We start from the raw sequence: 21,465 nt of genomic DNA, 5'->3' as shown, positions 1-21,465 counted from the left end.
ACCAGTCGCTTTGACGTGCACTGATCACCAGGGGGCTGATGCTCAACGCAGGAGCTGCCCCCTGGTGATCAGTGCGCTCCCACAGCCAACCTCCTGCGGCCGGCCAGCGTGTCGGCATCTGGCATCTGTTCCTTCTGCACCCGGCCTGGCAACCGTTGCCTCCTCTCCCGACCCTGCTGGGGAACCTGGGGTGGGTGGCGGCAGACGCAGCACCTTTCCCAGGGGGGCCGAGGGCTGGGTCCCTCGTTGGGTCTGATGGCCAACGTCCCATGCCCTGTTCTTGCCCCTGGGCGGGAGGCCCCAATCGGCCTGGCTCTGATTGGCCTGATTGCCAGCCAGGCCTAGGGACCCCACCTGTGCATGAATTCGTGCACGGGGCCTTTAGTATAATTATAAATAAGAGAACATTTTAAAACTATAATTTTGGCTCACAATTTAACATTGATTATTCTGTAAGAGAAATCAACATTTGCTTAATATCTGTATGAACTTGTTTCTTTTACTTGACAGCCCAATAATATTGATTTGACATACTATATTAGACTATTATTTTAGATAACTCCCAGCACATTGAGAAATGTTAGGGAAAGCATGTCAAACTCATGAGTCACGGGCCACATGGGGCCCACAATGGATATTTTTTCAGCCCAGCCAATATAATGCTATGTAATAAACATTTTAATAAAAATTTCGTAACTTGATTTTTACAATATCCTGTTATACATAATTATTAATAACGAACTACAACGTTCACTAATGACTGGTTACTCTAATAGTGTTGCATTCATTTCCCTTAAGCACCTTATATGCAGGCGCACCATTTCTCTCCACTAATACCAGCAGCGAATATTTTAGCAGCCGATTACCACGTTATTAGTCTTATACTGAGTGGTTTGGTGTGCGTAACAGGAAATATTTTGCTTTCAGAGAACAAGAAAAATAGTTTTATTTGTGTTACGCTTATTAATTTGTGCAGTTATTCAGTGTCTGTTAAGTTAATATTCAAGAAAAATTACTAATTTTTATTATTAAAATGTTCTATTATTTTGTTAACAATTACTCATTTATTTCAGCCCTTTGTATTCAGCATGTCTCTATCGAAATAAACCTACGTTCCTTTGAAAATTGAAGCTTTTTTTTTTGTGGCCCACATTAACCTAAACCTTGTTTATTTGGCCCGTGTTGGCCTTTGAATTTGACATGCTTGTGTTAGGGTATGTTATTCCTTATTAGAAAGAAGAATAGGGTGTGGACTCCTTCATGGGTAAAATGGTGGGAGGAGATATAAAAATACGAATTTAAATAGTTTTTCACAATTTAGTTAGGCATGTAACATTTAATATTATGAAACGGTTTCTGAAATACACACAGCTATATAGTGTTCACATGGATTAGGTAAATACTTTTGGAGGGAAGTGGGGATGGTCAGGGAAGGCATCCTGTAAAAGGAAATGTTTCACTTAAGCCTTTTTCTCTTCCACAAGCATTTATTGAATATCTGCTGTCCTCTGTGCACTGTTCTTTGGTGCTGCATACCAGCCAGATATCAGCTACAGTCCCTGGTTAGTAGAAGCTCCTTTCTACTGAGGTGGTGGAGCACAAAGATGGTGGAGAAGAGACAGTTCTACAGGCAGTTACTGAGCAGGATTATAAGTGCTACCTAAGCTTGGATGAGCAGATGATTCCTGAGCTGTGAATTGAAGAATGAGTGGGGATGGCAATCGCTTGGAGGACAAAGTGTGTGCCGGATGACAGAAACTGCAAATAACTCAGTACATTTGGATTTCAGGATACAAGCAGTGATAAGCCATAGGAGGTAGATCGCAGGTATCCCTGAAGGCCATTTTTCCTAAGAGAGTAGGAAATAAAGGAGTAAGGGTAAGATTTTAGATGTGCAATTTAGAAATGTGACTGGCTGCATTATGGAGGCTGCAGTACAGGCAGATGAAAAAGAAGGCAGGAACTTTTCAGGAGACTGTTGCCCTAATTTGAGAGGGAAATAAATCTGGGATGATGGAGAGAGGTGGACGGAGACAAAGGAGTTAGAATGATTGTGGCTTACTCACCAGTTGGCTGTGTGAGCAGTCTGTGACTCCCAGGCCCCTTTTCCATTGCACCAGCATCTCTTCTGCTCAGTCTGACCCCAGCCTACCTCAGTCTTGTCTCCTGCTTCTCTTGATGAATAAGCTTGTGTTCTGCTTACTATCCCCAAAACAGGCTTGCTGATCTTCTGCCTGATGCCTTTGATCACACCTTTGCCTTCACCTGGAATGGAGCTCACCTCTGCTCTTTACCTGTCTGACTATCTCTCTCCTCTGAAGTCAGACCACTTAATACCTCATTAGCAAATAATTACATTGTGCTTTGTCACGTCTCTTAATTGTTTCAGGTCATTAGTAATTAAAATAACAGCAGGCAGAGTGAGTTATTGATATGATGGCTTAAATAGTGGACTAGGAATTGGCTCTTCTGAACCCCTGGGGGAATTACTTTCCCCTCTTGATTAGAGTAGTATCACACAGTTGTTGTAGAACACTTGGGAAATCTTAAAAAGCATGCAAAATGAGTAATCACTAATCCCACAAGCACCTGAGATAATCACTGTTAACATAGGTAATTTTTCTTATGGTAGTCCCCGTCCTCCATCATTTTTCTCTCTCTAGGATTATTTGCATAATTACGATCATCCTCTATGTGCTATTTTGTAACCTGCTTTTTTTCATTAATATAGTTTGCAGTTGCTGAAACAAAACCGGGATTTTAAGTCCAAATTGACATGTGGAGCCAAATTGTCCTCAAGGATGGTTGCACCAAAAAAAATTGAATAGTGACTATCTCTGGGGAGTAGGGGGAGAAACATTTTATGTTCAGTGATACTTTTCTGTATTCTTGAATCCATATTGTTATTAACATGAGTCTAAATAACTTTCATAGTTTGAAGATGATGGTAATTTATAGCCTCTACCTAATCCAGTCTTTTTTTTTTTTAAATATTTTATTGATTTTTTACAGAGAGGAAGAGAGAGGGATAGAGAGTTAGAAACATCGATGAGAGAGAAACATCGACCAGCTGCCTCCTGCACATCTCCTGCTGGGGGTGTGCCCGCAACCAACGTACATGCCCTTGACCGGAATCAAACCCGGGACCTTTCAGTCCGCAGGTCAACGCTCTATCCACTGAGCCAAACCGGTTTCGGCCTAATCCAGTCTTGTATCTACCACCTTTACTGATTAGATACATAGAAATGCCATTCTTTTATTTTAATTTGTTAGTGAAATTTGATCTTTTCACTATGATCATTGTCATTTTTTTCTTTAGTTGTTTCCATTTTCTTTGCTTCCTGATAACTTGGATTTGAGTCCCAGTTAATAAATATATGTGACCTTTCACTAGTCACTGGGTGTCTCTAGGCCTTCGTTTACTTATAAGTAAAATAAGATAAATTTTACTTAAAATTATTGAGGAGTAATAGTGCTTTGTTGTAAGCTGTAAAAAGTATATGATTGTATTACTTTTTAAATTGACTTTGATTAGTTAATCCTTATTAACGGTTGAGCCAACTTTGCTCTTTTGCATTCATTTGGAGAAAGGCTAAAAAGGCAGAGGTTCCTTCATTTACATTTATTTTTGTGCAGTTTGGACGTGTGAGACTTGGTATCAGAAGACCTGCATTTCTGCTATTTATTAGCCATGTGTACAAGTGTAGTAGTACATGGTACAAGCAGTGTTCTCTTGACCAAGACCAGAAATGCTCAGGGATCACCTGGCTGGACACACATCAGAAAGCTCTGTGAACTGATAAAACATTTATGCAAGTTCATGGAGACTATCTGTTTAAATGGATGATATACAGGGGAACTTATTTATGCAAATTCTACTAACTGGGTTCCCCCACCCCCATTTCACCCTGCACAGTTTTGTGAAATGAAAATTGGTCAAAAGTATGATTCGAAGGCTTGAGAAAGTAGGTCTGATACAATCTTCTGAATCATCAAAGGCAAATAAATTTCCATTCAATGTGATTTTTGGGAATTCTGCCATATTTAAATCCCTGGAAACATGGTTAGTGCCTTATGTCTATCAATTAGTTAGAGCACTGAATTCTGGATAATAGGGAAACAGGGTGGGGTAAACAACTCCACTGAGTAAAACATGACCTCCTGGCCTCCTATTTCTGACTCTGTGTTCCCTTTAATCAAGGACAAGATGTTACAAAAATAATTGAGAGGGACTCCCAAGGGTAGTCCTCAGACTGCGTGGTGGAGGAGGATGAATCACCAGCAGAATGTTGGTTCCCCGCCCCCTGCCTGTGCTCAGTCTTGAGGGAAAAAGCTTCGGGAAAGTTTTCTCTGACTCATTCACAGTGTATTTCGTAGAAAAAAACTAGCTTCTCATTTTTCTTTTATTTAAGAAACATGTTTCTTCTTTGTTTGAGTGTGTGTGTGTGTGTGTGTGTAGTAAGGTGTGGCTAGGGTATGGAGTCCCCAAATGAATATTCAAATTAGCTCTTACTGGTAGCAAAGGGACTATTTGCTCAGTTAACTTTTATTGTCCTGGGATATTCACACTTCAAGGGAGGCAAGGAGTAGGGAGTGCAGTGTATCATGCCTTTATGTCCATCAAGAACTGTTTGATTTATTTATAATACTTAAAGGATATTATTTTTCTACCTTGGAATTTCAAGTGTCCCTAAGCCTCCCTCCCCGCGCCCCCTGTGCATCTCCGTGTGTCTGAGAGCCTCTACCCCCATACAGCACACACTCTCATCCAAGGGGGACTTTCTTGTTTCTGAAGAATTCATATGAGTCTGGGGATTTAAGTTCTTCTTGGGGGTTGTCTCTTCAAAGGAAAGTCCAGACTCCTTGTGTGGGCATTTGTGGTCCACTGTTAGTTGGCCTTAACTTTCTCCCTTTTCTCATTTCTTTCTGATCTACACAAACCTTCTGTTCAGTCTCCAACGGGTTTTACACCCCCCCCCTCCCCTGCTTCTTTTGCTGTTTTTTCACGTTTCCATGATTTGGAGGGTTTCCCTTAGTCAGTTGCTATTCTCATCCTGTTTGTATCTTCCCCATCTCCTAAAGGTCCAGTTCAAGTCTCACCTCCTACATAATGGTCATGCTATTATATATGCCTGCTGTGGCATAAACTTATATATATTTTTTTCTCCCAGAGTTTAAAACAATCCTGTAAAAGAATTACTGTTATTCTTTTTTGCCACTGAGAAAACAACCACAGAAAATTAAAAAGTGACTTGCACCCAGCTACTAAGTGGCAGGGCCAGTATCCTGGCTCAGGTCTTCTTGACCTGAAGGTTGAACTCTACCACACTGATTTTCCCGACAGTCTTCTGGATTGGTCTAGCTACACCAGCCCCCACCTCACATTTTCTCTGAACAAGTGCTTTTTTTGCTTTGCTTGGGTGTGTCTTGTCTTTGGCAGTCAATCAGACTCTTCTCTGCTGATACATCTTGTCTTGTGTTCTTTTCTTCCCACCGAGCTGTGCTTCACGGGCTTTTTGTGATGAGTTTTTGCTTGTTTATTTTACTTAGTGAGGCACCTTCAGGCTTTGTCATATGGCTCATCAGCAAGAGGTTCGATGTCTTTGCACCATGACATTTTGAACATACAAATTAATGAAAAGTTAATGTCAGGGTGCAGCATAATATAGTTTCAGACATTTGTAATATATAGGGCTTATTATTATTTTTAATCTAAAAGTTTTAAAGCCTTGCATATACTTAGAGAACACTGATTTCTTTAAAACCATTTTAAAAAAATATATATTTTATTGATTTTTTACAGAGAGGAAGGGAGAGGGATAGAGAGTTAGAAACATTAATGGCAGAGAAACATCAGTCAGCTGCCTCCTGTGCACCTCCTGCTGGGGATGTGCTCTCAACCAAGGTACATGCCCTTGATCGGAATCGAACCTAGGACCCTGCAGTCTGCAGGCCAACGCTCTATCCACTCAGCCAAACCGATTAGGGCGAGAACACTGATTTCTTAATGAGCTGTGAGCTTTTTGAGTGTGCACCAGTCAAAAACTTACTTTAGAAAAAGAGATTTAGAGAAATTTTGAATCTTTACAACAACCCTATAAAGTAGATACCTTTATTAATTCAATTTTACAGAGAAAACAGAAAACTCAAACAGGTTGAAAGATTTGCCTAATGTCACACATACATTAAAGCTGGAATCTGAACTCAGGTTCAGGTGACCCCAGGCTTCTGACTGATTCTGTTCTATAAGGACCTTGGTCCTTATAGACATATAAGTACTTTTTTGCACAGGATTTGAGCTCAGAGAGCTTTAGAGCAGTGGTCGCCAAACGTTCGGACCTCACGGACCACCAGTGGTCGCAGGCCACAGGTTGGCGACTGCTGCTTTAGAGACTTGCTCTAGATAAGGCAGGTCTTGGCAGAACTGGGCTAGAACTGGGCCGCTTTCTGATGGGTGGTTTCTCTTGTTCCCTACAGGAGGGAGCTGGCTCACCGACACTGTCCCCCATCCACCGTCCCACACCTTTCCACCATCGCCCTCTTTCCTGCAGGTCCCTCCTGGTCTGCATATGCCTTCCTGCACATCCATCCTCATTGTTTTCCTTCCTCCTGGCCCTTTTCCAGAACGCTTGCACCTTTCTTTCTGTCTTTTAAAATCTTCTCTAATCCTCAAGGCTTGAAACAGATTCCACTCTCCCTGGTCACTTGACTCCTGTAGTTCCTCTCTCTCGGCATCTCTTCCACATCCACTTTCTTGAGGTTCCCCCTGTATATGTTTATCTTGCCAGCCATTAGTATACTGTAAGGGTTTGGTGGGCTTAGATTTAATTGGGGCACTTCTTTAGATTCCCCCAACGTCCCATGCCTTGCCCAAGGAAGTGTGCCAAACTGAAAGGGCAGTGAGGTGGAGGCTGAGAAGTGTGTTTGAGCTTGGTCTCGCCACTCACTGGCCACTTGACCGTGGGAAAGTCTGAAGCTGAATCTTCTCATCTGTGAAGGTGGCTGTGAGACTCAAATGTGGTTATAGATGTGAAAACCTTTTCAAGCTCTAAAGTGCAAGGTTTTATTGTGATGGTGCAAGAATGATTAAAAGCACATAAGATGACAAACCATTCCCCACCCTTTATGTTTGGTGTGTCCACTTCTGCTACCACTATTCTGTGCTCTTCAACAACCTTATAGTTGTACTAGAGGCCTGGTGCACAAAATTTGTGCATGGGGGGCGGAGGGGATGGGCGTTGCCCCTCAGCCCAGCCTGCACCCTCTCCAATCTGGGACCCCTCGGGGGATGTACGACTGCCAGTTTAGGGATCTGGCCTAAACCGGCAGTCGGACATCCCTCTCACAATCTGGGACTGCTGGCTCCCAACTGCTCGCCTGCCAGCCTGATCAACGCCTAATTGCTCCCCTGCCGGCCTGATTGCCCGCAACTGCCCTCCCCTGCCAGCCCGGTCACCCCTAACTGCCCTCCCCTGTCGGCCATCTTGTGGCTGTGGGTGCCGCCATCTTTGAGGGCATGGCAGTCAGCATATTCCCTCCTTATTGGCTGTGGGTGCTGCCATATTTGTAGCCTGCTGCTCAGTCATTTGGTCACCCCTCACTAACCCCCCTGCCATATTTGTAGCCTGCTGCTCAGTCATTTGGTCACCCCTCACTAACCCCCCTACCAGCCTGGTCGCCCCACGCAGCCTGCTGTTCAGTCGTTTGGTCGTCCCTCACTAACCCCCCTGCCGGCCTGGTCGCCCCATGCAGCCTGTTCGGTCATCCGTTCAGTTGTGATGGTCGCTTAGGCTTTTATATATATAGATTAGTGGTGAAAGAATAAAAAGTAGCAAAGCTTCTTGATACATGAAATTCTTAGGAAGGACACTTATTGACTTTAATTAAGCAAAGTACTATATTTACTTTGATCAGAAACCCTCTCAGGGAAAGCAGGCTCATTGGGAGCAGTACAGAGAGCCCTGGCCCATCGAGTTGTCATTGATTATTTGAGCATCTCTAGAAGTTTATTGTAAATGCAGCAGCACTTACGGTTCTGGGGTATTCCTGGAATTGCTGCTATAGTTATAAGTGAGTTATTCTGTGTGGCAGGAGTGGCATATAGAAAAGCCATAATTCTGACTTGCTTACGGTAAAAAGTAGCAGACTTTGTATTTATATTATCTAGTCTTCTGCTGGAATCCATCAGCTTTGCAGAGTATCTTGTGATACTTTGATCAGAACAGTTATTCTGGGTCTTGGCAAAGCATTGGGAGCAACAGGCACAAGTCAGGTTCAAAGGTGCCATGGGCATGAAGCCCTGGTGATGAGGCTGAAAGGGAAGCAAAGTCGCTTGCCCAGTCTTGGTAGTGGTGGTGGTGGTGGTGGTGGTGGTGGTGGTGGTGGTGGTGTGTGTGTTAGGAGGGGTGTGTGTGTGTGTGTGTGTGTGTGTGTGTTAGGAGGTTCTGTGCCCCCGTGGGGTGGGCCTGTGCCAGGGCCACCAGGACTTCTCCCCACGCTGCAGTAGTGCCAGAGTAGCACCTTGGTTTGTGTGCTGGGGCGCAGGCAAGGCTGGGGCATTTTAATGGCTTTTTTAATGACAGTCTCTGGAGGGAAGGCCCTTGGAATGAGACCAGTCTCCTAGGTGGATGGGAGACTATCAAAAGTACGAAAAAGGGCAGAGCAGACAATGGTGTTGGTGATGGGGGCATTTTAAAGCAGTTAGTCTTCCTCCTATGGGAAGAGCAAGATCCTTGAAACCGGGAGTCACATGTTTGACTCCTGGCACTCCCACTGATTGGCCCAAAACCTCTCGTGGTTTTTATGGGAATTAAGTACAGGTGCCTAGCTCCATGCATTAGATGTTCGCTCTCCTTGGCTGGAACTGTATGCCATCAAGCTGTAATCAGTTTAACAGAAATTATGCCCAAAATCTGAATGCTTATTGCCTGCTAAATTTGTTAGGCACTTTATGTGCACTAATGCATTTAACTCTTAACAGCTCTGTGAGATTTACACTATTTTATCCCTCCACTTAAAGCTGAGAACATTGTGGCTTAGGGATGTTAAGTTACTTGCCTAAGGATACAATAGCTAGTAAGTGGGGAGGGTGGGATCCAAACTCAGGTCTGGATGACGCCAGCTCATGCTTTTAGCTGCTGTTCTGTGTTATCTGAGATTTGTGAAACAAGACTTTGATTTGTGACCAGGCTTTTGCTCAGAATTCCTATTTATTCATTTTTTCTGAGCAAGCGCACAGCCCACCTTCATCTTCTGCCATAAAGCCTATATTATATTGCTTTAGCACTTGTCTGAACACTTTCACATCTCCTGCCTTGTGTACCAAGTCATTAAGAACCAGGCACCCTGTATTAGGGTGAATTTTCCATTGCATATGTTGCTTCATTTGTCACCTTAATCTTTCATTGAACAACTGTTTAACTGCTTATTGATCACTTAATATGTAAGGCACTAAATGAAAGAAACAAAAATCCCTGCCCCCTAGGACCTTGTATTTTTTTTTAGGAGCTTGTATTTTTTGTATTAGTTTCCTCACCAACGGTAAGACTGGTGCCTGCTGAAATAGTTTTTTTAAGGCTTAACATCTTTATCTTTTTAAAAAATAAGTTTTATTGATTTTTACAGAGAGGAAGGGAGAGGGATAGAGTTAGAAACATCAATGAGAGAGAAACATCGATCAGCTGCCTCCTGCATGCCCCCTATTGGGGATTGAGCCTGCAACCAAGGTACATGCCCTTGACTGGCATCGAACCTGTGACCCTTCATTCCGTGGGCTGATGCTCTATCCACTGAGCCAGACGGGTTAGGGCAAGGCTTTATATCTTTAATCTCACAATTTCTTAAGGTATTAAGCAGCTGATTTCAGGACATTTTCTTTTCTTTTTAAATTCCTTATTAAAGTATTACATAAGTCTCCTTTTTCCCCCATTGACCTTACCCCAGCCGCCCCCACTTCCTAGCACATGCCCTTACCACCCCCCCCCCCCCCTACTGTCTGTGTCCATTGGTTATGCTCATATGCATGCATACAAGTTCTTTGGTTGATCTCTTACCCCCTCACCCTCCCACCCCTTCCCTCATAGGTTGGACAGTCTGTTTGATGCTTCTATGACTCTGGTTCTATTCAGGACATTTTCTAATAACATTTCTTAAAATTTTTTTCCCCAAGTTCATACCTTCATTCATTAACATTTTCTTTGTATTTTCTACTTAAGAGATTAAAGGTTTTAATTTCTTTAATGCATACATAAAGTAATTCACTGGAAGTGTAACGGTTTCCTTAGTAAAAACAATCAGGTACCCAAAGTATTATATTTTGATTGTCACTGATTTTAACTGTCATCCAGTCTATTTTCATCATATAAATCTGGCAGTGGCCTTTGGCCAGAAGCACTAATAGTCTGATGGTCATATTTGTGAGTTAACATGGTCTGTTTTTATGTCTCTTTTCTCCACTATTCCAAATTTAATTGTATATTCTTCCTTATACAGATACCTGTATTTCAAAAGATGTCCTTGAAAATATAAAAGGGTGTTAATATTCTCAGAAGTAGATACTTTGGAATTGTGCATTTTGGAAAATAGTGATATCCTCGCTATTGCAGTTTAGTCCTTGTTCAGGCTGACAGGACTAGGTTTTGTTTCTATTACTTTTCCCTCACTCAGAAAGTATCAGATGTACTTCTCTCTCACATAAGACTTTCATAAATTAAAAAAACAACAACCTGAGAATCTACAAAATTTCCCTGATTTCTTTTTTTTTTCCATGTTAAGTAGCATCTACAAGGTTGAGCCACAAAATTAGTCCTCTCTCATGGAAAGAAAAAACGTTTTCTTTTAAATCCTTGGAAATTTATGAGTGAATTAGGTGGATGAATTCATTGCTGTCATCAAAACCTTTTGATTACTCACTTTTATCCATCCTGTTTTCTGAGCTTCATTGTTTTCATCTGAGTTGAGAATGGAACCCAGTGAATCATGTTATTTTTAAAGGGCATTGTGTGATACCATCTGGTCAGTTTTTCTAACATTAAAGATTTTCTTTTTGTATCCTATAGCAAGAAACTTGAATTGATTTCTTAGAATAATCCAAAGTATTTATAAACGGATCTTGCTCTTTTTGTACCTGTTGTAAAAATAAGTAGCTAGATCATATTGTTTTTGTGTGTGTTTTTTTTGGAAAGAAATGTTTATTTGAATGAAGCCATTACACAAATGCTGTAGCACCAAAAACCACTTGTTATCCTAAGTGAGGACAGTTGTCATTGCATATGAACTGGATCAGCAGACTGAGGTTTAAGCACTTAGGATGATGCCCAGCATCTATGTTAAGTGCTTTTAACATTTTTATCGTTAGAATGTCAGTTTCCTAAGAGTAGGGATTTTGTTATTGAATCAGCATATAAAACATCATAGTAATGCATATTGTCTAGAAATTCTGTTGGCTGATCTTGTTTTCCCATAGAGTTTAATCTCTAAGCTAAGCATCACAAATTGATACCATTTTTTTTTTTATCCTGTCCAGTAATACTGGAGATCAGTTTGAAAATTAGGTACAATGTGATTTCAATACAGTGTTGCTTGCTATGGAAAAAGAACACTGTAATGGAAACACCAAACTCTGCTTGATTACAGGTTTTCATAGAATCCTAATTCTAGAAGAATCTTAGTGATTTTAAACTGAACCTTGAATCTTACATGAGGGCCAGAGCAACCCCACAGTTCCTAAATTTAAGTAACATGTGATCTGATGGTGCATATTAAAATGCTTTGTGCGTTCTAAAATTTTATGTTGTATCTCTTCTTAAGAGCCTGCACCTGGTGGAACTTATAGGTCTCTTCCTGCTTTAAAAGGCTCTGATTATGTGTCCCTTTCTTGGTTTGAGATGGGCTTCTTAATGCTTTAAAGCATGGAGCTCATCTGGTTAATTTTTATTCATCCTCGGCAACAGATTATACTGGCGTGCTGCAAGAAATCTGGGGTAGAAAGGTCCCAGACATGCTGTTGGCAAGCCTGTAAATTGGCTAGTGTTGGTCTTTGTCCATTTGTAAAAAGAAGTATTGGAGGGATTTTCCTATTTGTGCAGCTGGAGAGACCAGACTAGTTCCTCATTTCTTACAGGGCCTTTGCACATGCTAATCCTTCACCCAGACTGCTTTCTCCACTCCTCCCTAGATACCCATTACAACTTAGGTCAATATTACTTCCCTCTTGAACTCCATGCTATGTCATATTGCTCTTATATGAGCTCTCTTTTTTCTTCAGGGCATTTAAAGCTCTTTATAATTACCCGTTTCTGTGCATTTTTGTTTGATTCCATTGGTCCTGTAGACCATAAGCTCCATGTAATCAGGGATCGTATCACTCTTGTTCTTCATTGTAGCCTCTTGATATAGTTTAGATTTTCGCACTTAGAACTGCACAAACATACTTGTTGAGTGAGTCTCCTAAACATGACATTCAAAACCCTGCTTCTGAGCAGAAGCAAGGCATTAGCATGTAGCTAATATCAGGTTGCTGTTTTGATGCAGGGCAGGGTATCTATTCACTTAATTAAAATAATTGATTATATTACATTTAAAAAAAATATATTTAATTGAATTTTTACAGAGAAGAAGGGAGAGGGATAGAGAGTTAGAAACATCGATGAGAGAGATCGATCAGCTGCCTCCTGCACAGCCCCCAGTAGGGATGTGCCCGCAACCCAGGTACATGCCCCTGACCGGAATCGAACCTGGGACCCTTGAGTCCGCAGGCTGATGCTCTATCCACTGAGCCAAACCGGTTCGGCTATATTACATTTTAAAAGCTAAAAGTCTAGTGGTCTGTTCTTTGACCCATGTTAAAATTGTCCATGTTAAAATAGCCAAGTCAAAGTTGTCACATCAAAATTCATACTTGTATTCCCTGCTTGGCCTCCTATTGTTACTTTTGCTTAAGTCTCACTCACTGCAGAAAGCCTTCCCAAATTAGCCTTCACCAGTGTTAGTCACCAGAGTTAGCTAGAGGTACAGACGATGAACTTGTGACACACACTATTGATTTTAGATTGGTTTTATGTTTTCCATTGTGCCATCTCCCACTTGGATTGTCAGGTCCTGTGGGAATGGTGGCCTTGCAGCCTCACGTCATTCTCTCCAGTGCCCTGCCACTCTGCCACCTTACACCTGGGACCGTGCTCTTCCTAAAGATGCATGCTGATAAAATGTGTTGAATGATAGGCAGGAAACTGAGACAATAACCTATATTTACTTGGAAACCACTTTCAAATCACTAAGAGTAGTTGTTCCTTATTTGCAACAGTAATTTGATTCTACTGGTAAAAAAGAGAATTTGTGAGAAACAGCAAGGAAGTTGTTAAAATAATGTAGAGCTGTGTGTGTGTGTGTGTGTGTGTGTGTGTGTATGTATGTGTGTATGTATGGGACCAGGTACTTAAGGTCAGGGAGTAACATGGGATCTTTATTTGCTACCTAAGTTTTCAAATAAGAATGGCTCAAAAACTACGTGGGGAGCTGAAAACATTGCAGAGTTATTCCTAGGCCTTTCCCCATCAGCATACCATATGTTGGCTCACCATTAAAATGAGGCCAAGGGCAGCCGGCTTTGGGAGGAGGGTAATTCTAAAGGAAATGGAAATAGGAAATAAGCGCGCATCTTTGGGCGTCCCAAACTATTGTTCACAGCCTCAGGAGAGAGGTTGTTGACGGAAGGTGCACAGCCTTCTCTTGCACTGGACAGGGCACTCTGCGCCAGGAAGCAAAAGTCCCCGGCTTCCTTTCTGAAGCAACCAGAATCACATCTTCTTTGATGTTTACAACCCAAGCTGCCTCTCTGTCCTCTCGGTGTCCTCATCAATGCTTTCTGTTGTTTTCCTTCTTCCTCCCAAATGCTTTTTCCTGCCCGCTTATGGTTTGGGCTGCTTCCTTAATGAAAGCGTCCTCTTCTTTCCTGATGCAATTACCTCTGCAGCTGATTTGTTTATTTGTCCTTGTGTAGCTCAGCTCTGAACGGGCTTTGGAAAGCAGAGAAGAAAATCCAGGTTGCTTTTGGGGGACATTGGACAGCCGAATAAATGCAGGTATGTACATTTGCATGTTAAAGACAAAAAGGAAAATAGCTTTTAAAAAGAATAATGAAACTGATCTTGAAATTTTTTAGCTCTTAAATATCGGCATTTTAATTTTTGTTCATTTCAAATGTTGAATGTTCTGCCTTAAAAAAAATTCCCAACTGCAAAAGTATAGGGAGTAAAAAGTACAAGTTAAAGTTCCCTTGTAAACCTTCCTTGACATTCACTACTGTTAGTTGTCTTGTATGTTTTTTCCAGATTGTAGATATGTATAACCAAATATACATACTGTGCTTTTTTTTTCATTTTGTAGTATGTCATAGACACCTTTCAGTGTTGGTTCATAGAGCTTTATGTCAACTTTTTTAACAGCTGCGTGGTGTCTCTGTTGCTATTATTTTGTTTAGTAGTCCTCTCCTGTTGGACATTGTTGGTTGTATTTTTTCCCTTATTTCAAACGGTGCCACATCCTGTATATATGTAATTATGTATGCTTGCCTCATTGTCTCCTCAGGGTGAAAGGGTAACACCATCTTTGACTTCTTCCTGCCATGTCTGTATAGAATCTCCAGGACAAAGGTTTATCTCATGCTATGAAGCAGACTATAGCTACTCTGTTCTCCATATCTGTTTTTTATTGTGGGGTGAATTTGGGTAATCAGAGTTGAGTTTTAGAACTTTCTTGTTTAGCAGTTGATCTGAACCTCAAAGTAAGTTATGAGCTTAGTCTTTCAGCCTGGTTTCTGGGAGATTCTGGTTTTCAGGTTCATTTTAGAGATTAAACAAGTAAAACTGAATGACTCTCAGTTTGTAGCATTGAGGCATACCTAGCTTACGCCCCTCCTATAACTGTCTTAGTTCACCGAGGCAGCTAATAGACCAAGCCCTGAATTTGGTGAAGACAACTATGACTGCTGTCCGTCCCATATGACTTGTCTTGTTTTGAGGAGCCTCCTTGGGTTATTCTGCAAGCATGTAAGCCTCTGTGTTAGGTACGTGGGAAACAAAGATGAATGGCATAGTCCTTGTCCTAAGGGAACTCCCAGCACAAGCAAGCGAGTAAGACAGAGACAGACACATGAATAAGGTGTCTTTAGTGCAGTGCGGTGAGTGTGGGAGAGAGCATCTAACTTAGGGAACAGGTTGGAGGTTCAGAGGTGGCTTCTTGGAGAAGTGAACATCTGAGCTGAGTTCTAAAGAAAATTGAAGTTTCCCAGGAAAGGGATGAGGTGGAAAGGTATTTTTGGTACAGGGATCAGCATGAGCAAAAGCAGGAAGGTGAGAAAAACAGCAATGGGGAGAGAGATGGGGGTGGAGGTAGTTAGCAAGATGGCAGCTTTGTGGGTGTGAGGCATGAAGAGGCAGGGAGTGATAAAAGCTGAGACTAGTGAGGCTAGCTGGCAGGGGACGGAGGGCCTCTGTTAGGAGTTGAGATTGGTCTGTAGATAGTGGGGGCCTTTGGAGGACCCGACTTGTGTTTCAGAGACATTACTTTGGGGGTTAAGTGAAGGCTGGCTGGCTGGCTGGCTGGCTGGCTGGCAGGCAGGAGGAAAGTTGTGACCTCTGGTGAGGGAAATTAAGTTGTAGGCCATTGGTGTTGGGGTGAGGGGAAGAAAGAATGTGTAGGGGTTTCCCTTTCCTTTCTGGCCTTGCCCAAGACTAGGTTGCTGACGTTGGCTCTTTGACCCTAGCTGCTCTCCCTTTTTAGGAGACTCGGATAAATGACTTCTTGCAAGCTTCTCACCAAAAAGTTCTGACCCTGTCAAAGCAAGGCTGCCCACCCTCATTCTGCTGCCACAGCGTGCTGCCCGTCCTTCTGCCTGCCCATGGGGTGCCGGGGACCTGGCTCCTTTAATTAATTTTTATGACCCTTCCATGTGGTTTATGAACATGAATTACTTGTCATTTTGTGTGTACTTTGTAAGAGCCAGCCCTGGGCTGGGTTCTGGGGGCATGGAGATAGATAAACATGATTTTTACCTTACTGAGCTTGCAGTTTAGTGGGAGATAGATATAAAATTAAAAGACAGTGTGATTCATGCCATAGCTCTATTCAAAGGTAAAATTATCCCAGTAGAGATAGCAGCAATTCTAGTATCATTAGCATCAGTGGTTCCAGAGTGAGCCACATTTTCCAACGATAGCTTGTTTGCAAATAGAGAAAATAAATGTAAACCATGTCTAAAATTATTCTGATTTTTGAGAATATGGTATGACAATAAATAATTAATTAGAATGTGTAATTGATTATTTTCCGTAGTTTCATGTGTCATAAGCCCTGATGCATTTGATTTTCAGGGAGGGAAGGGGCAGAGAGAGGTACTTACCCAGTACCACAAATTTCTGCTTGCTCACCTTCATAACACTTTCCTTTACTGTTGGAACTTTCAGCACATGGAATGACCATAGTCTTATTTTCCTTACAGTATCTAAATATAAAGGAGGACTGCAATGCCATGGCTTTCTGTGCTAAAATGCGGAGCTCCAAGAAGACCGAGGTGAACCTGGAGGCCCCTGAGCCAGGGGTGGAAGTGCTCTTCTATCTGTCGGACAGGGAGCCCCTCCGGCTGGGCAGCGGGGAGTACACGGCGGAGGAGCTGTGCATCAGGGCGGCGCAGGAGTGCTGTGAGTACTGGCTGCTGCCCGGGCCCAACATGGGTTTTGGTGGTACACCATCCCAGAAGCAGATCCAGGTGTCTCTGCCCCGATGGCTCCGTTGAGTGGAGAGCGGTGTGGACTCTGGGGTTCTGCCCTGCCTCTGCCACTTACTTGCCCTTGACCTTAGGCCAGTGACTTGAATTTTGAGAGTTTCACTTTTCACTTTCTTCATTGCAAAGTGGTTTATTCCTGCGTCACTAATGAGCTGTGGGATACCAAGGAACAATGCTTGCCCTCTGTGGAGACTTAGTTTTTATTTCCCCTACATCTGTGAAGGTGAATAATATCAGCACTAAATGAGCAAAGCACAAAGTTATAGGCTCAATAAGTAGCACCTCTCAATATCATAGTTGTTCAAAACTTCTGACAAGTGTGATTCATCCTGCGGCTGTGGCCTGCCTCTGTCCCCCACCCCCACCTCCAATGTGATGCTGAGGTGAAGTGAGAAATATAGTGTCACTTTGTGGCTTGGTCAGATTGCCAAGTTGTGAAAAGGACAGTGAGGCTGTGAACAACACAATCCATTTTTTTTTAAGTGAGGCTTATCCTACTAAACTTAGCCTGTTGCCTTCAGAAGGTGAAAGCCAAACTGAGCAGCAAAATAAAGCCTTTTTCATTATCCTTTAAATTTGGAGTCATTGCCCATGTTTGCCACCTGCTTTTAAATGACAAAGTCATGTCATAGAAACGTAGAGATCCAAGCCCATTCTGTGGAGAAATAGCGGTCTCTATTTTGACTCAGGAGAATGTTACAGAAATTTATTGATTTTGAAAATGCATGAATACAGGATGCCACATTCTTGTAGCTCTTATTATTATTATTATTATTATAGTAAGTGGTGTTTGGGGGCAGTGTTGTTTTCTTCCATGTTTTTCGTTATCATATGGCAATTTTTTATAATTTTAGTTCTCCTTATTTCACCTACTCAGTAGTTCTAGCTTGATTTGAATCCCAACTTTGCAGTTTACTGAGTAACTTTGAATCAGACTAAATCTCAGGAGGCCACAGTTTCTTTGTTTGTAAAATGGCATAAATAATATCTCATTAGGTATTAGGAGGATTTAAAGATATTAAAGTAGAGTGTGTTAGCCTGATGCCTGACATTTAATCCTCAGCGATGTTAGTATTGCTCTTATTCCATACTTCTATATAAAAAGATACCTTTGATTTTCCTATTTATGAGTACTAATATTATTAGAATCAGACCTGTGAGAGAATTACAGACAGATCCATGGTTATAAATGAATTATGCTTAAATATGTATGTCAGTGCACATTCAAATGTATGAAGAAAGGCTCGGTTTCTAGGCCAGTCCACAAAAGCCATTTTGTGAATGAAAAAAATGGTATACCTGAAACACAGTCCTCTTAATACTGGATCCAGAAGTCATTTGCCCTTGTTCCTGGAGAGAGTGCTGTTTGAAGCTTAGCTCCATCCTCTCTGTTACAAGGAGGAGTATAACTGCTGAAGGGGTAGCTCCCGAATAACTTGAGAAGCAGGAATGAGATGAGGGGTTCAGCAGAGGCATTGAGATGTCAAGAGGATGCAGCTTCTTAACTCAGCCCGTTCATTGGAGAGTCCCTGCCTAGGCAGGCCAGGCTGGTGAGAGTCCCCATCACTGTCTGTCTCACTCCAGATGTCTCATTTGGAAAACAAGGACCAGTTACCTCATATTCTCACGTTATTTTTGGTTTAGTTCACTGTGTCTTAGTTTGAGGACTGACCGCACATGAAATATGATTATTTGCAATCATTTTCCTCCCTTGCCCACTTGCTTTTAGTTTACAGGTGTGTGTAATTTTAATCTTGGAGTCAGAAGTGAGCGAAAAGGTGCTTTCCTGGCTTCATAACTCCTTTATCTTTTCGGTCATTCTTGTATTGAAGGAAGCAGTTGGTGGGGTGGGGAGGCAAGGGAGCTTATTGAACCACCTTTGTTAAGCATATAGCTTCTTCTTAGTTGGCTACTAAAAATATTTATGATTATCTACAGAGTGCTTACATATATTATTAATGGTAATAGATTTTAATCACTGATAAAAGTCACTGCGGTTATTTATTCTAACATAATTTTATCTGCTACTGCCAGAAACTTCTTTGAATGTTTAATATATATGTTAGAATTGTTTAAATGTTTTCTGTAGGAGACAAATTGGGGACCTCTCAAACTCCAAGAATGTTTCCGACTGATTAGCAAGGTGAACTCAGGCAGGGGTCTGGGAACCTCTCAGATAGCCTTTTTTAAAAGCAGGATTTGGTAATACTGTGTTGTAGACACTGAGAAATATCATGAGACATCCATTTTAAAATGTTTAAATCTGGTTTGCCAGGAGCTATAGTACATACTCTTGGGAGCCATAGTTACTAATTATTATTATTAAAACTGCTTGATTGAACATGCTTGGAAGTCTTATTTGCCCTAAGACAATATGAATGTGACCTAGATTCTTTCTGGATGAGAGAATTTTCTATGTTGCATATGTCATGCATTGGAAACAGATAGCCAAATATATCTATCTTTGATATTGTGATATGTTCTTTACTTTCCCCCAGGTATCTCTCCCCTGTGCCACAACCTCTTTGCCCTGTATGATGAGAGCACCAAGCTCTGGTATGCTCCAAATCGCAGCATTACTGTCGACGACAAGACATCGCTCCGGCTCCACTACCGGATGAGGTATGGGTGCCTGCCTGGTTTCCTCATGGGGGAAGGAATGGCGGTTAGCCTGGAGCCCTGAGTCACTTACCAAGAAATACTGTAGTCATTTTTGTAATTTCTAACCTGTATGTTTGCTTGGTATGAGAAAGGACTTTTTCAGTATTTGGAATACAATTTAAGATGAATTTGACAACCTTCCTCTGCCACATTCTAGAAAAGAAATCATTATGATGCTGAGGGTATTTTGAATAAAATTAGTGTCCTGTAGCAGAGTTTTTCAATGGTGAGTCATGGTTATGAATTTAATTTAGTAAGTTGTGACCAGAATTTGTTTTAAAAAAGAAGTGAGCAAGAATAGATACTATCAGCATATATACATATCGTAAGAATATTGTTTTTGAAAACTTTTGTTTGAGATATATAGTACATATGTGTGTACTAGGTGATCATCTGATAAGATATATTTCTTACTAAAAGTTGCAGCTAAGGAGATTGAGAAGCACTGCTTGCAGCGGGATCCTGCAAATGCTAGGTAGGCCTTGCTCTCGGGTGGATGTTCGGAGCCACCTCCCTGGGGCTTTGTGTAGTGGGCCGTAGTAATTCTTCTTCAGATGGGTATTTGCCTTTTCTCCTATATCATAGACCTTGTCAAATGCACATAGCCTCCCAAGTGGCATATATAGTCAAGACTTCATTGCTGTAGACTCCTGAGTTTATAAGCATATTTGTTCTGTACCTAGAATTGGGAGTATGGTGGTTAGGTAGTAGTTAAGCACAAGTGAACGTGTATTTAGCAAAGGATCTTATAAATAGAATGGCTACTTTTTGAAAAGGATCTTAACTAACATAGTAATTAAATCAGCAGGTTAGCTCAGGTGCTGATGGGATGCAGGCGCATGCTGGCAACACCCTTGGGATCTCAGATGCTCTCCACAGTATCTTAGCTGCTATTTCTTCAGGGAAGTCAGTAGAGTTTTTTTTCCATTCCAGAATGGCCTGGATGTTTTTCTCAGAGAAGCTGAACCAGATTTACTTTCTTTGATAATCATTCTAGGGCTGACTTTTTCTCTTCTTTCTGTATTCACCCAAGCTTTCACCTGATGAGGAGAGAGATATATGTATGCACGATTTCACACCCCAGATTTAGGGAAACATTCACCCCAACCAGCTGAGCCTTCAGACTATATTTGGATTTGTTTTTCAAAGTGTAATCTTGCTTTCTGTGGCCTGGGGGCTTGCTGTGTGATCCAGCATTTAACGTGTGCTTGCAGCTCCCAGTCTAGGAAGGGGGCGTGTCACTGAGTTCCAGTTCTTTCCCTCTAGGTTTCTCTCCTTGGTTTGAAATCTAGAATGGTAAAATTGGAAATTGGAAGAGACCTAAGTCTCTTCCAACTTTTTAGGGGGAAACTGGTATCCAAAAAAGAAGTGAGTTTCCCAAAGTCACACAAGAAGTGAGACACCTTGTTGGCACAGAGGCCTCTTCAAGGCACTCATTTTTGTCAGTTGTGTGAGTGCCTCCCTATAGAACAGCGGTTCTCAACCTGTGGGTCGCGACCCCTTTGGGGGTCGAATGACCCTTTCACAGGGGTCACCTAAGACCATCGGAAAACACATATATAATTACATATTGTTTTTGTGATTAATCACTGTGCTTTAATTATGTTCAATTTGTAACAGTGAAATTGGGGATCACCACAACATGAGGAACTGTATTAAATGGTCGAGGCATTAGGAAGGTTGAGAACCACTGCTATAGAAGCTGCCTCTGCCTGCTCCCCAGTCTCTTGGCTGCCAGGAAGTGCATGGCCGCTTCATTTTTGGCACCTTGACTTTGTACCTGACATTGCTCTTCAACAGGATATTGCTTTGTTACCACAGCTCTTTGAACTTGGGGAATAAAAGATCCCACCCTAAGCTAAAACATTTGCATTACAGCAAACTATAAACATTTTGAAACCTTATAATCTCACCACTAAAGAAGGTGTAATATGAAAATAAATGTTAGCGACTATTTCAGTGGAATCTCAGTTCTATTTTGGGAAATAATCTTCAGTTATAGTTTTCTATTTTTATCTTCA

At 41.7% G+C, this 21,465-nt stretch overlaps 1 protein-coding gene across 1 annotated transcript in view; it reads left to right on the top strand.

Moving 5' to 3' along the window:
• The window catches only part of JAK1 (Janus kinase 1), a 138,484-nt gene that overhangs the window by 71,108 nt on the left and 45,911 nt on the right, over positions 1–21,465 (top strand). The window contains exons 2-4 of the mRNA XM_070405286.1: positions 14,000–14,081; positions 16,499–16,697; positions 19,282–19,405. Coding sequence (XP_070261387.1) covers positions 14,076–14,081; positions 16,499–16,697; positions 19,282–19,405 — 329 coding nt within the window. The 5' untranslated portion in view covers positions 14,000–14,075. The remainder of the gene's footprint in view (positions 1–13,999; positions 14,082–16,498; positions 16,698–19,281; positions 19,406–21,465) is intronic.

This window comes from Myotis yumanensis, unplaced genomic scaffold (genome assembly GCF_028538775.1).
Source record: "Myotis yumanensis isolate MYYU_CA2020_CCGP unplaced genomic scaffold, mMyoYum1.0.hap1 SCAF_2, whole genome shotgun sequence".
In the NCBI taxonomy this organism is placed as follows: domain Eukaryota; kingdom Metazoa; phylum Chordata; class Mammalia; order Chiroptera; family Vespertilionidae; genus Myotis; species Myotis yumanensis.
Note: the sequence above shows the minus strand (reverse complement) of the source record. Positions and strands in the feature narration are given on the sequence as shown.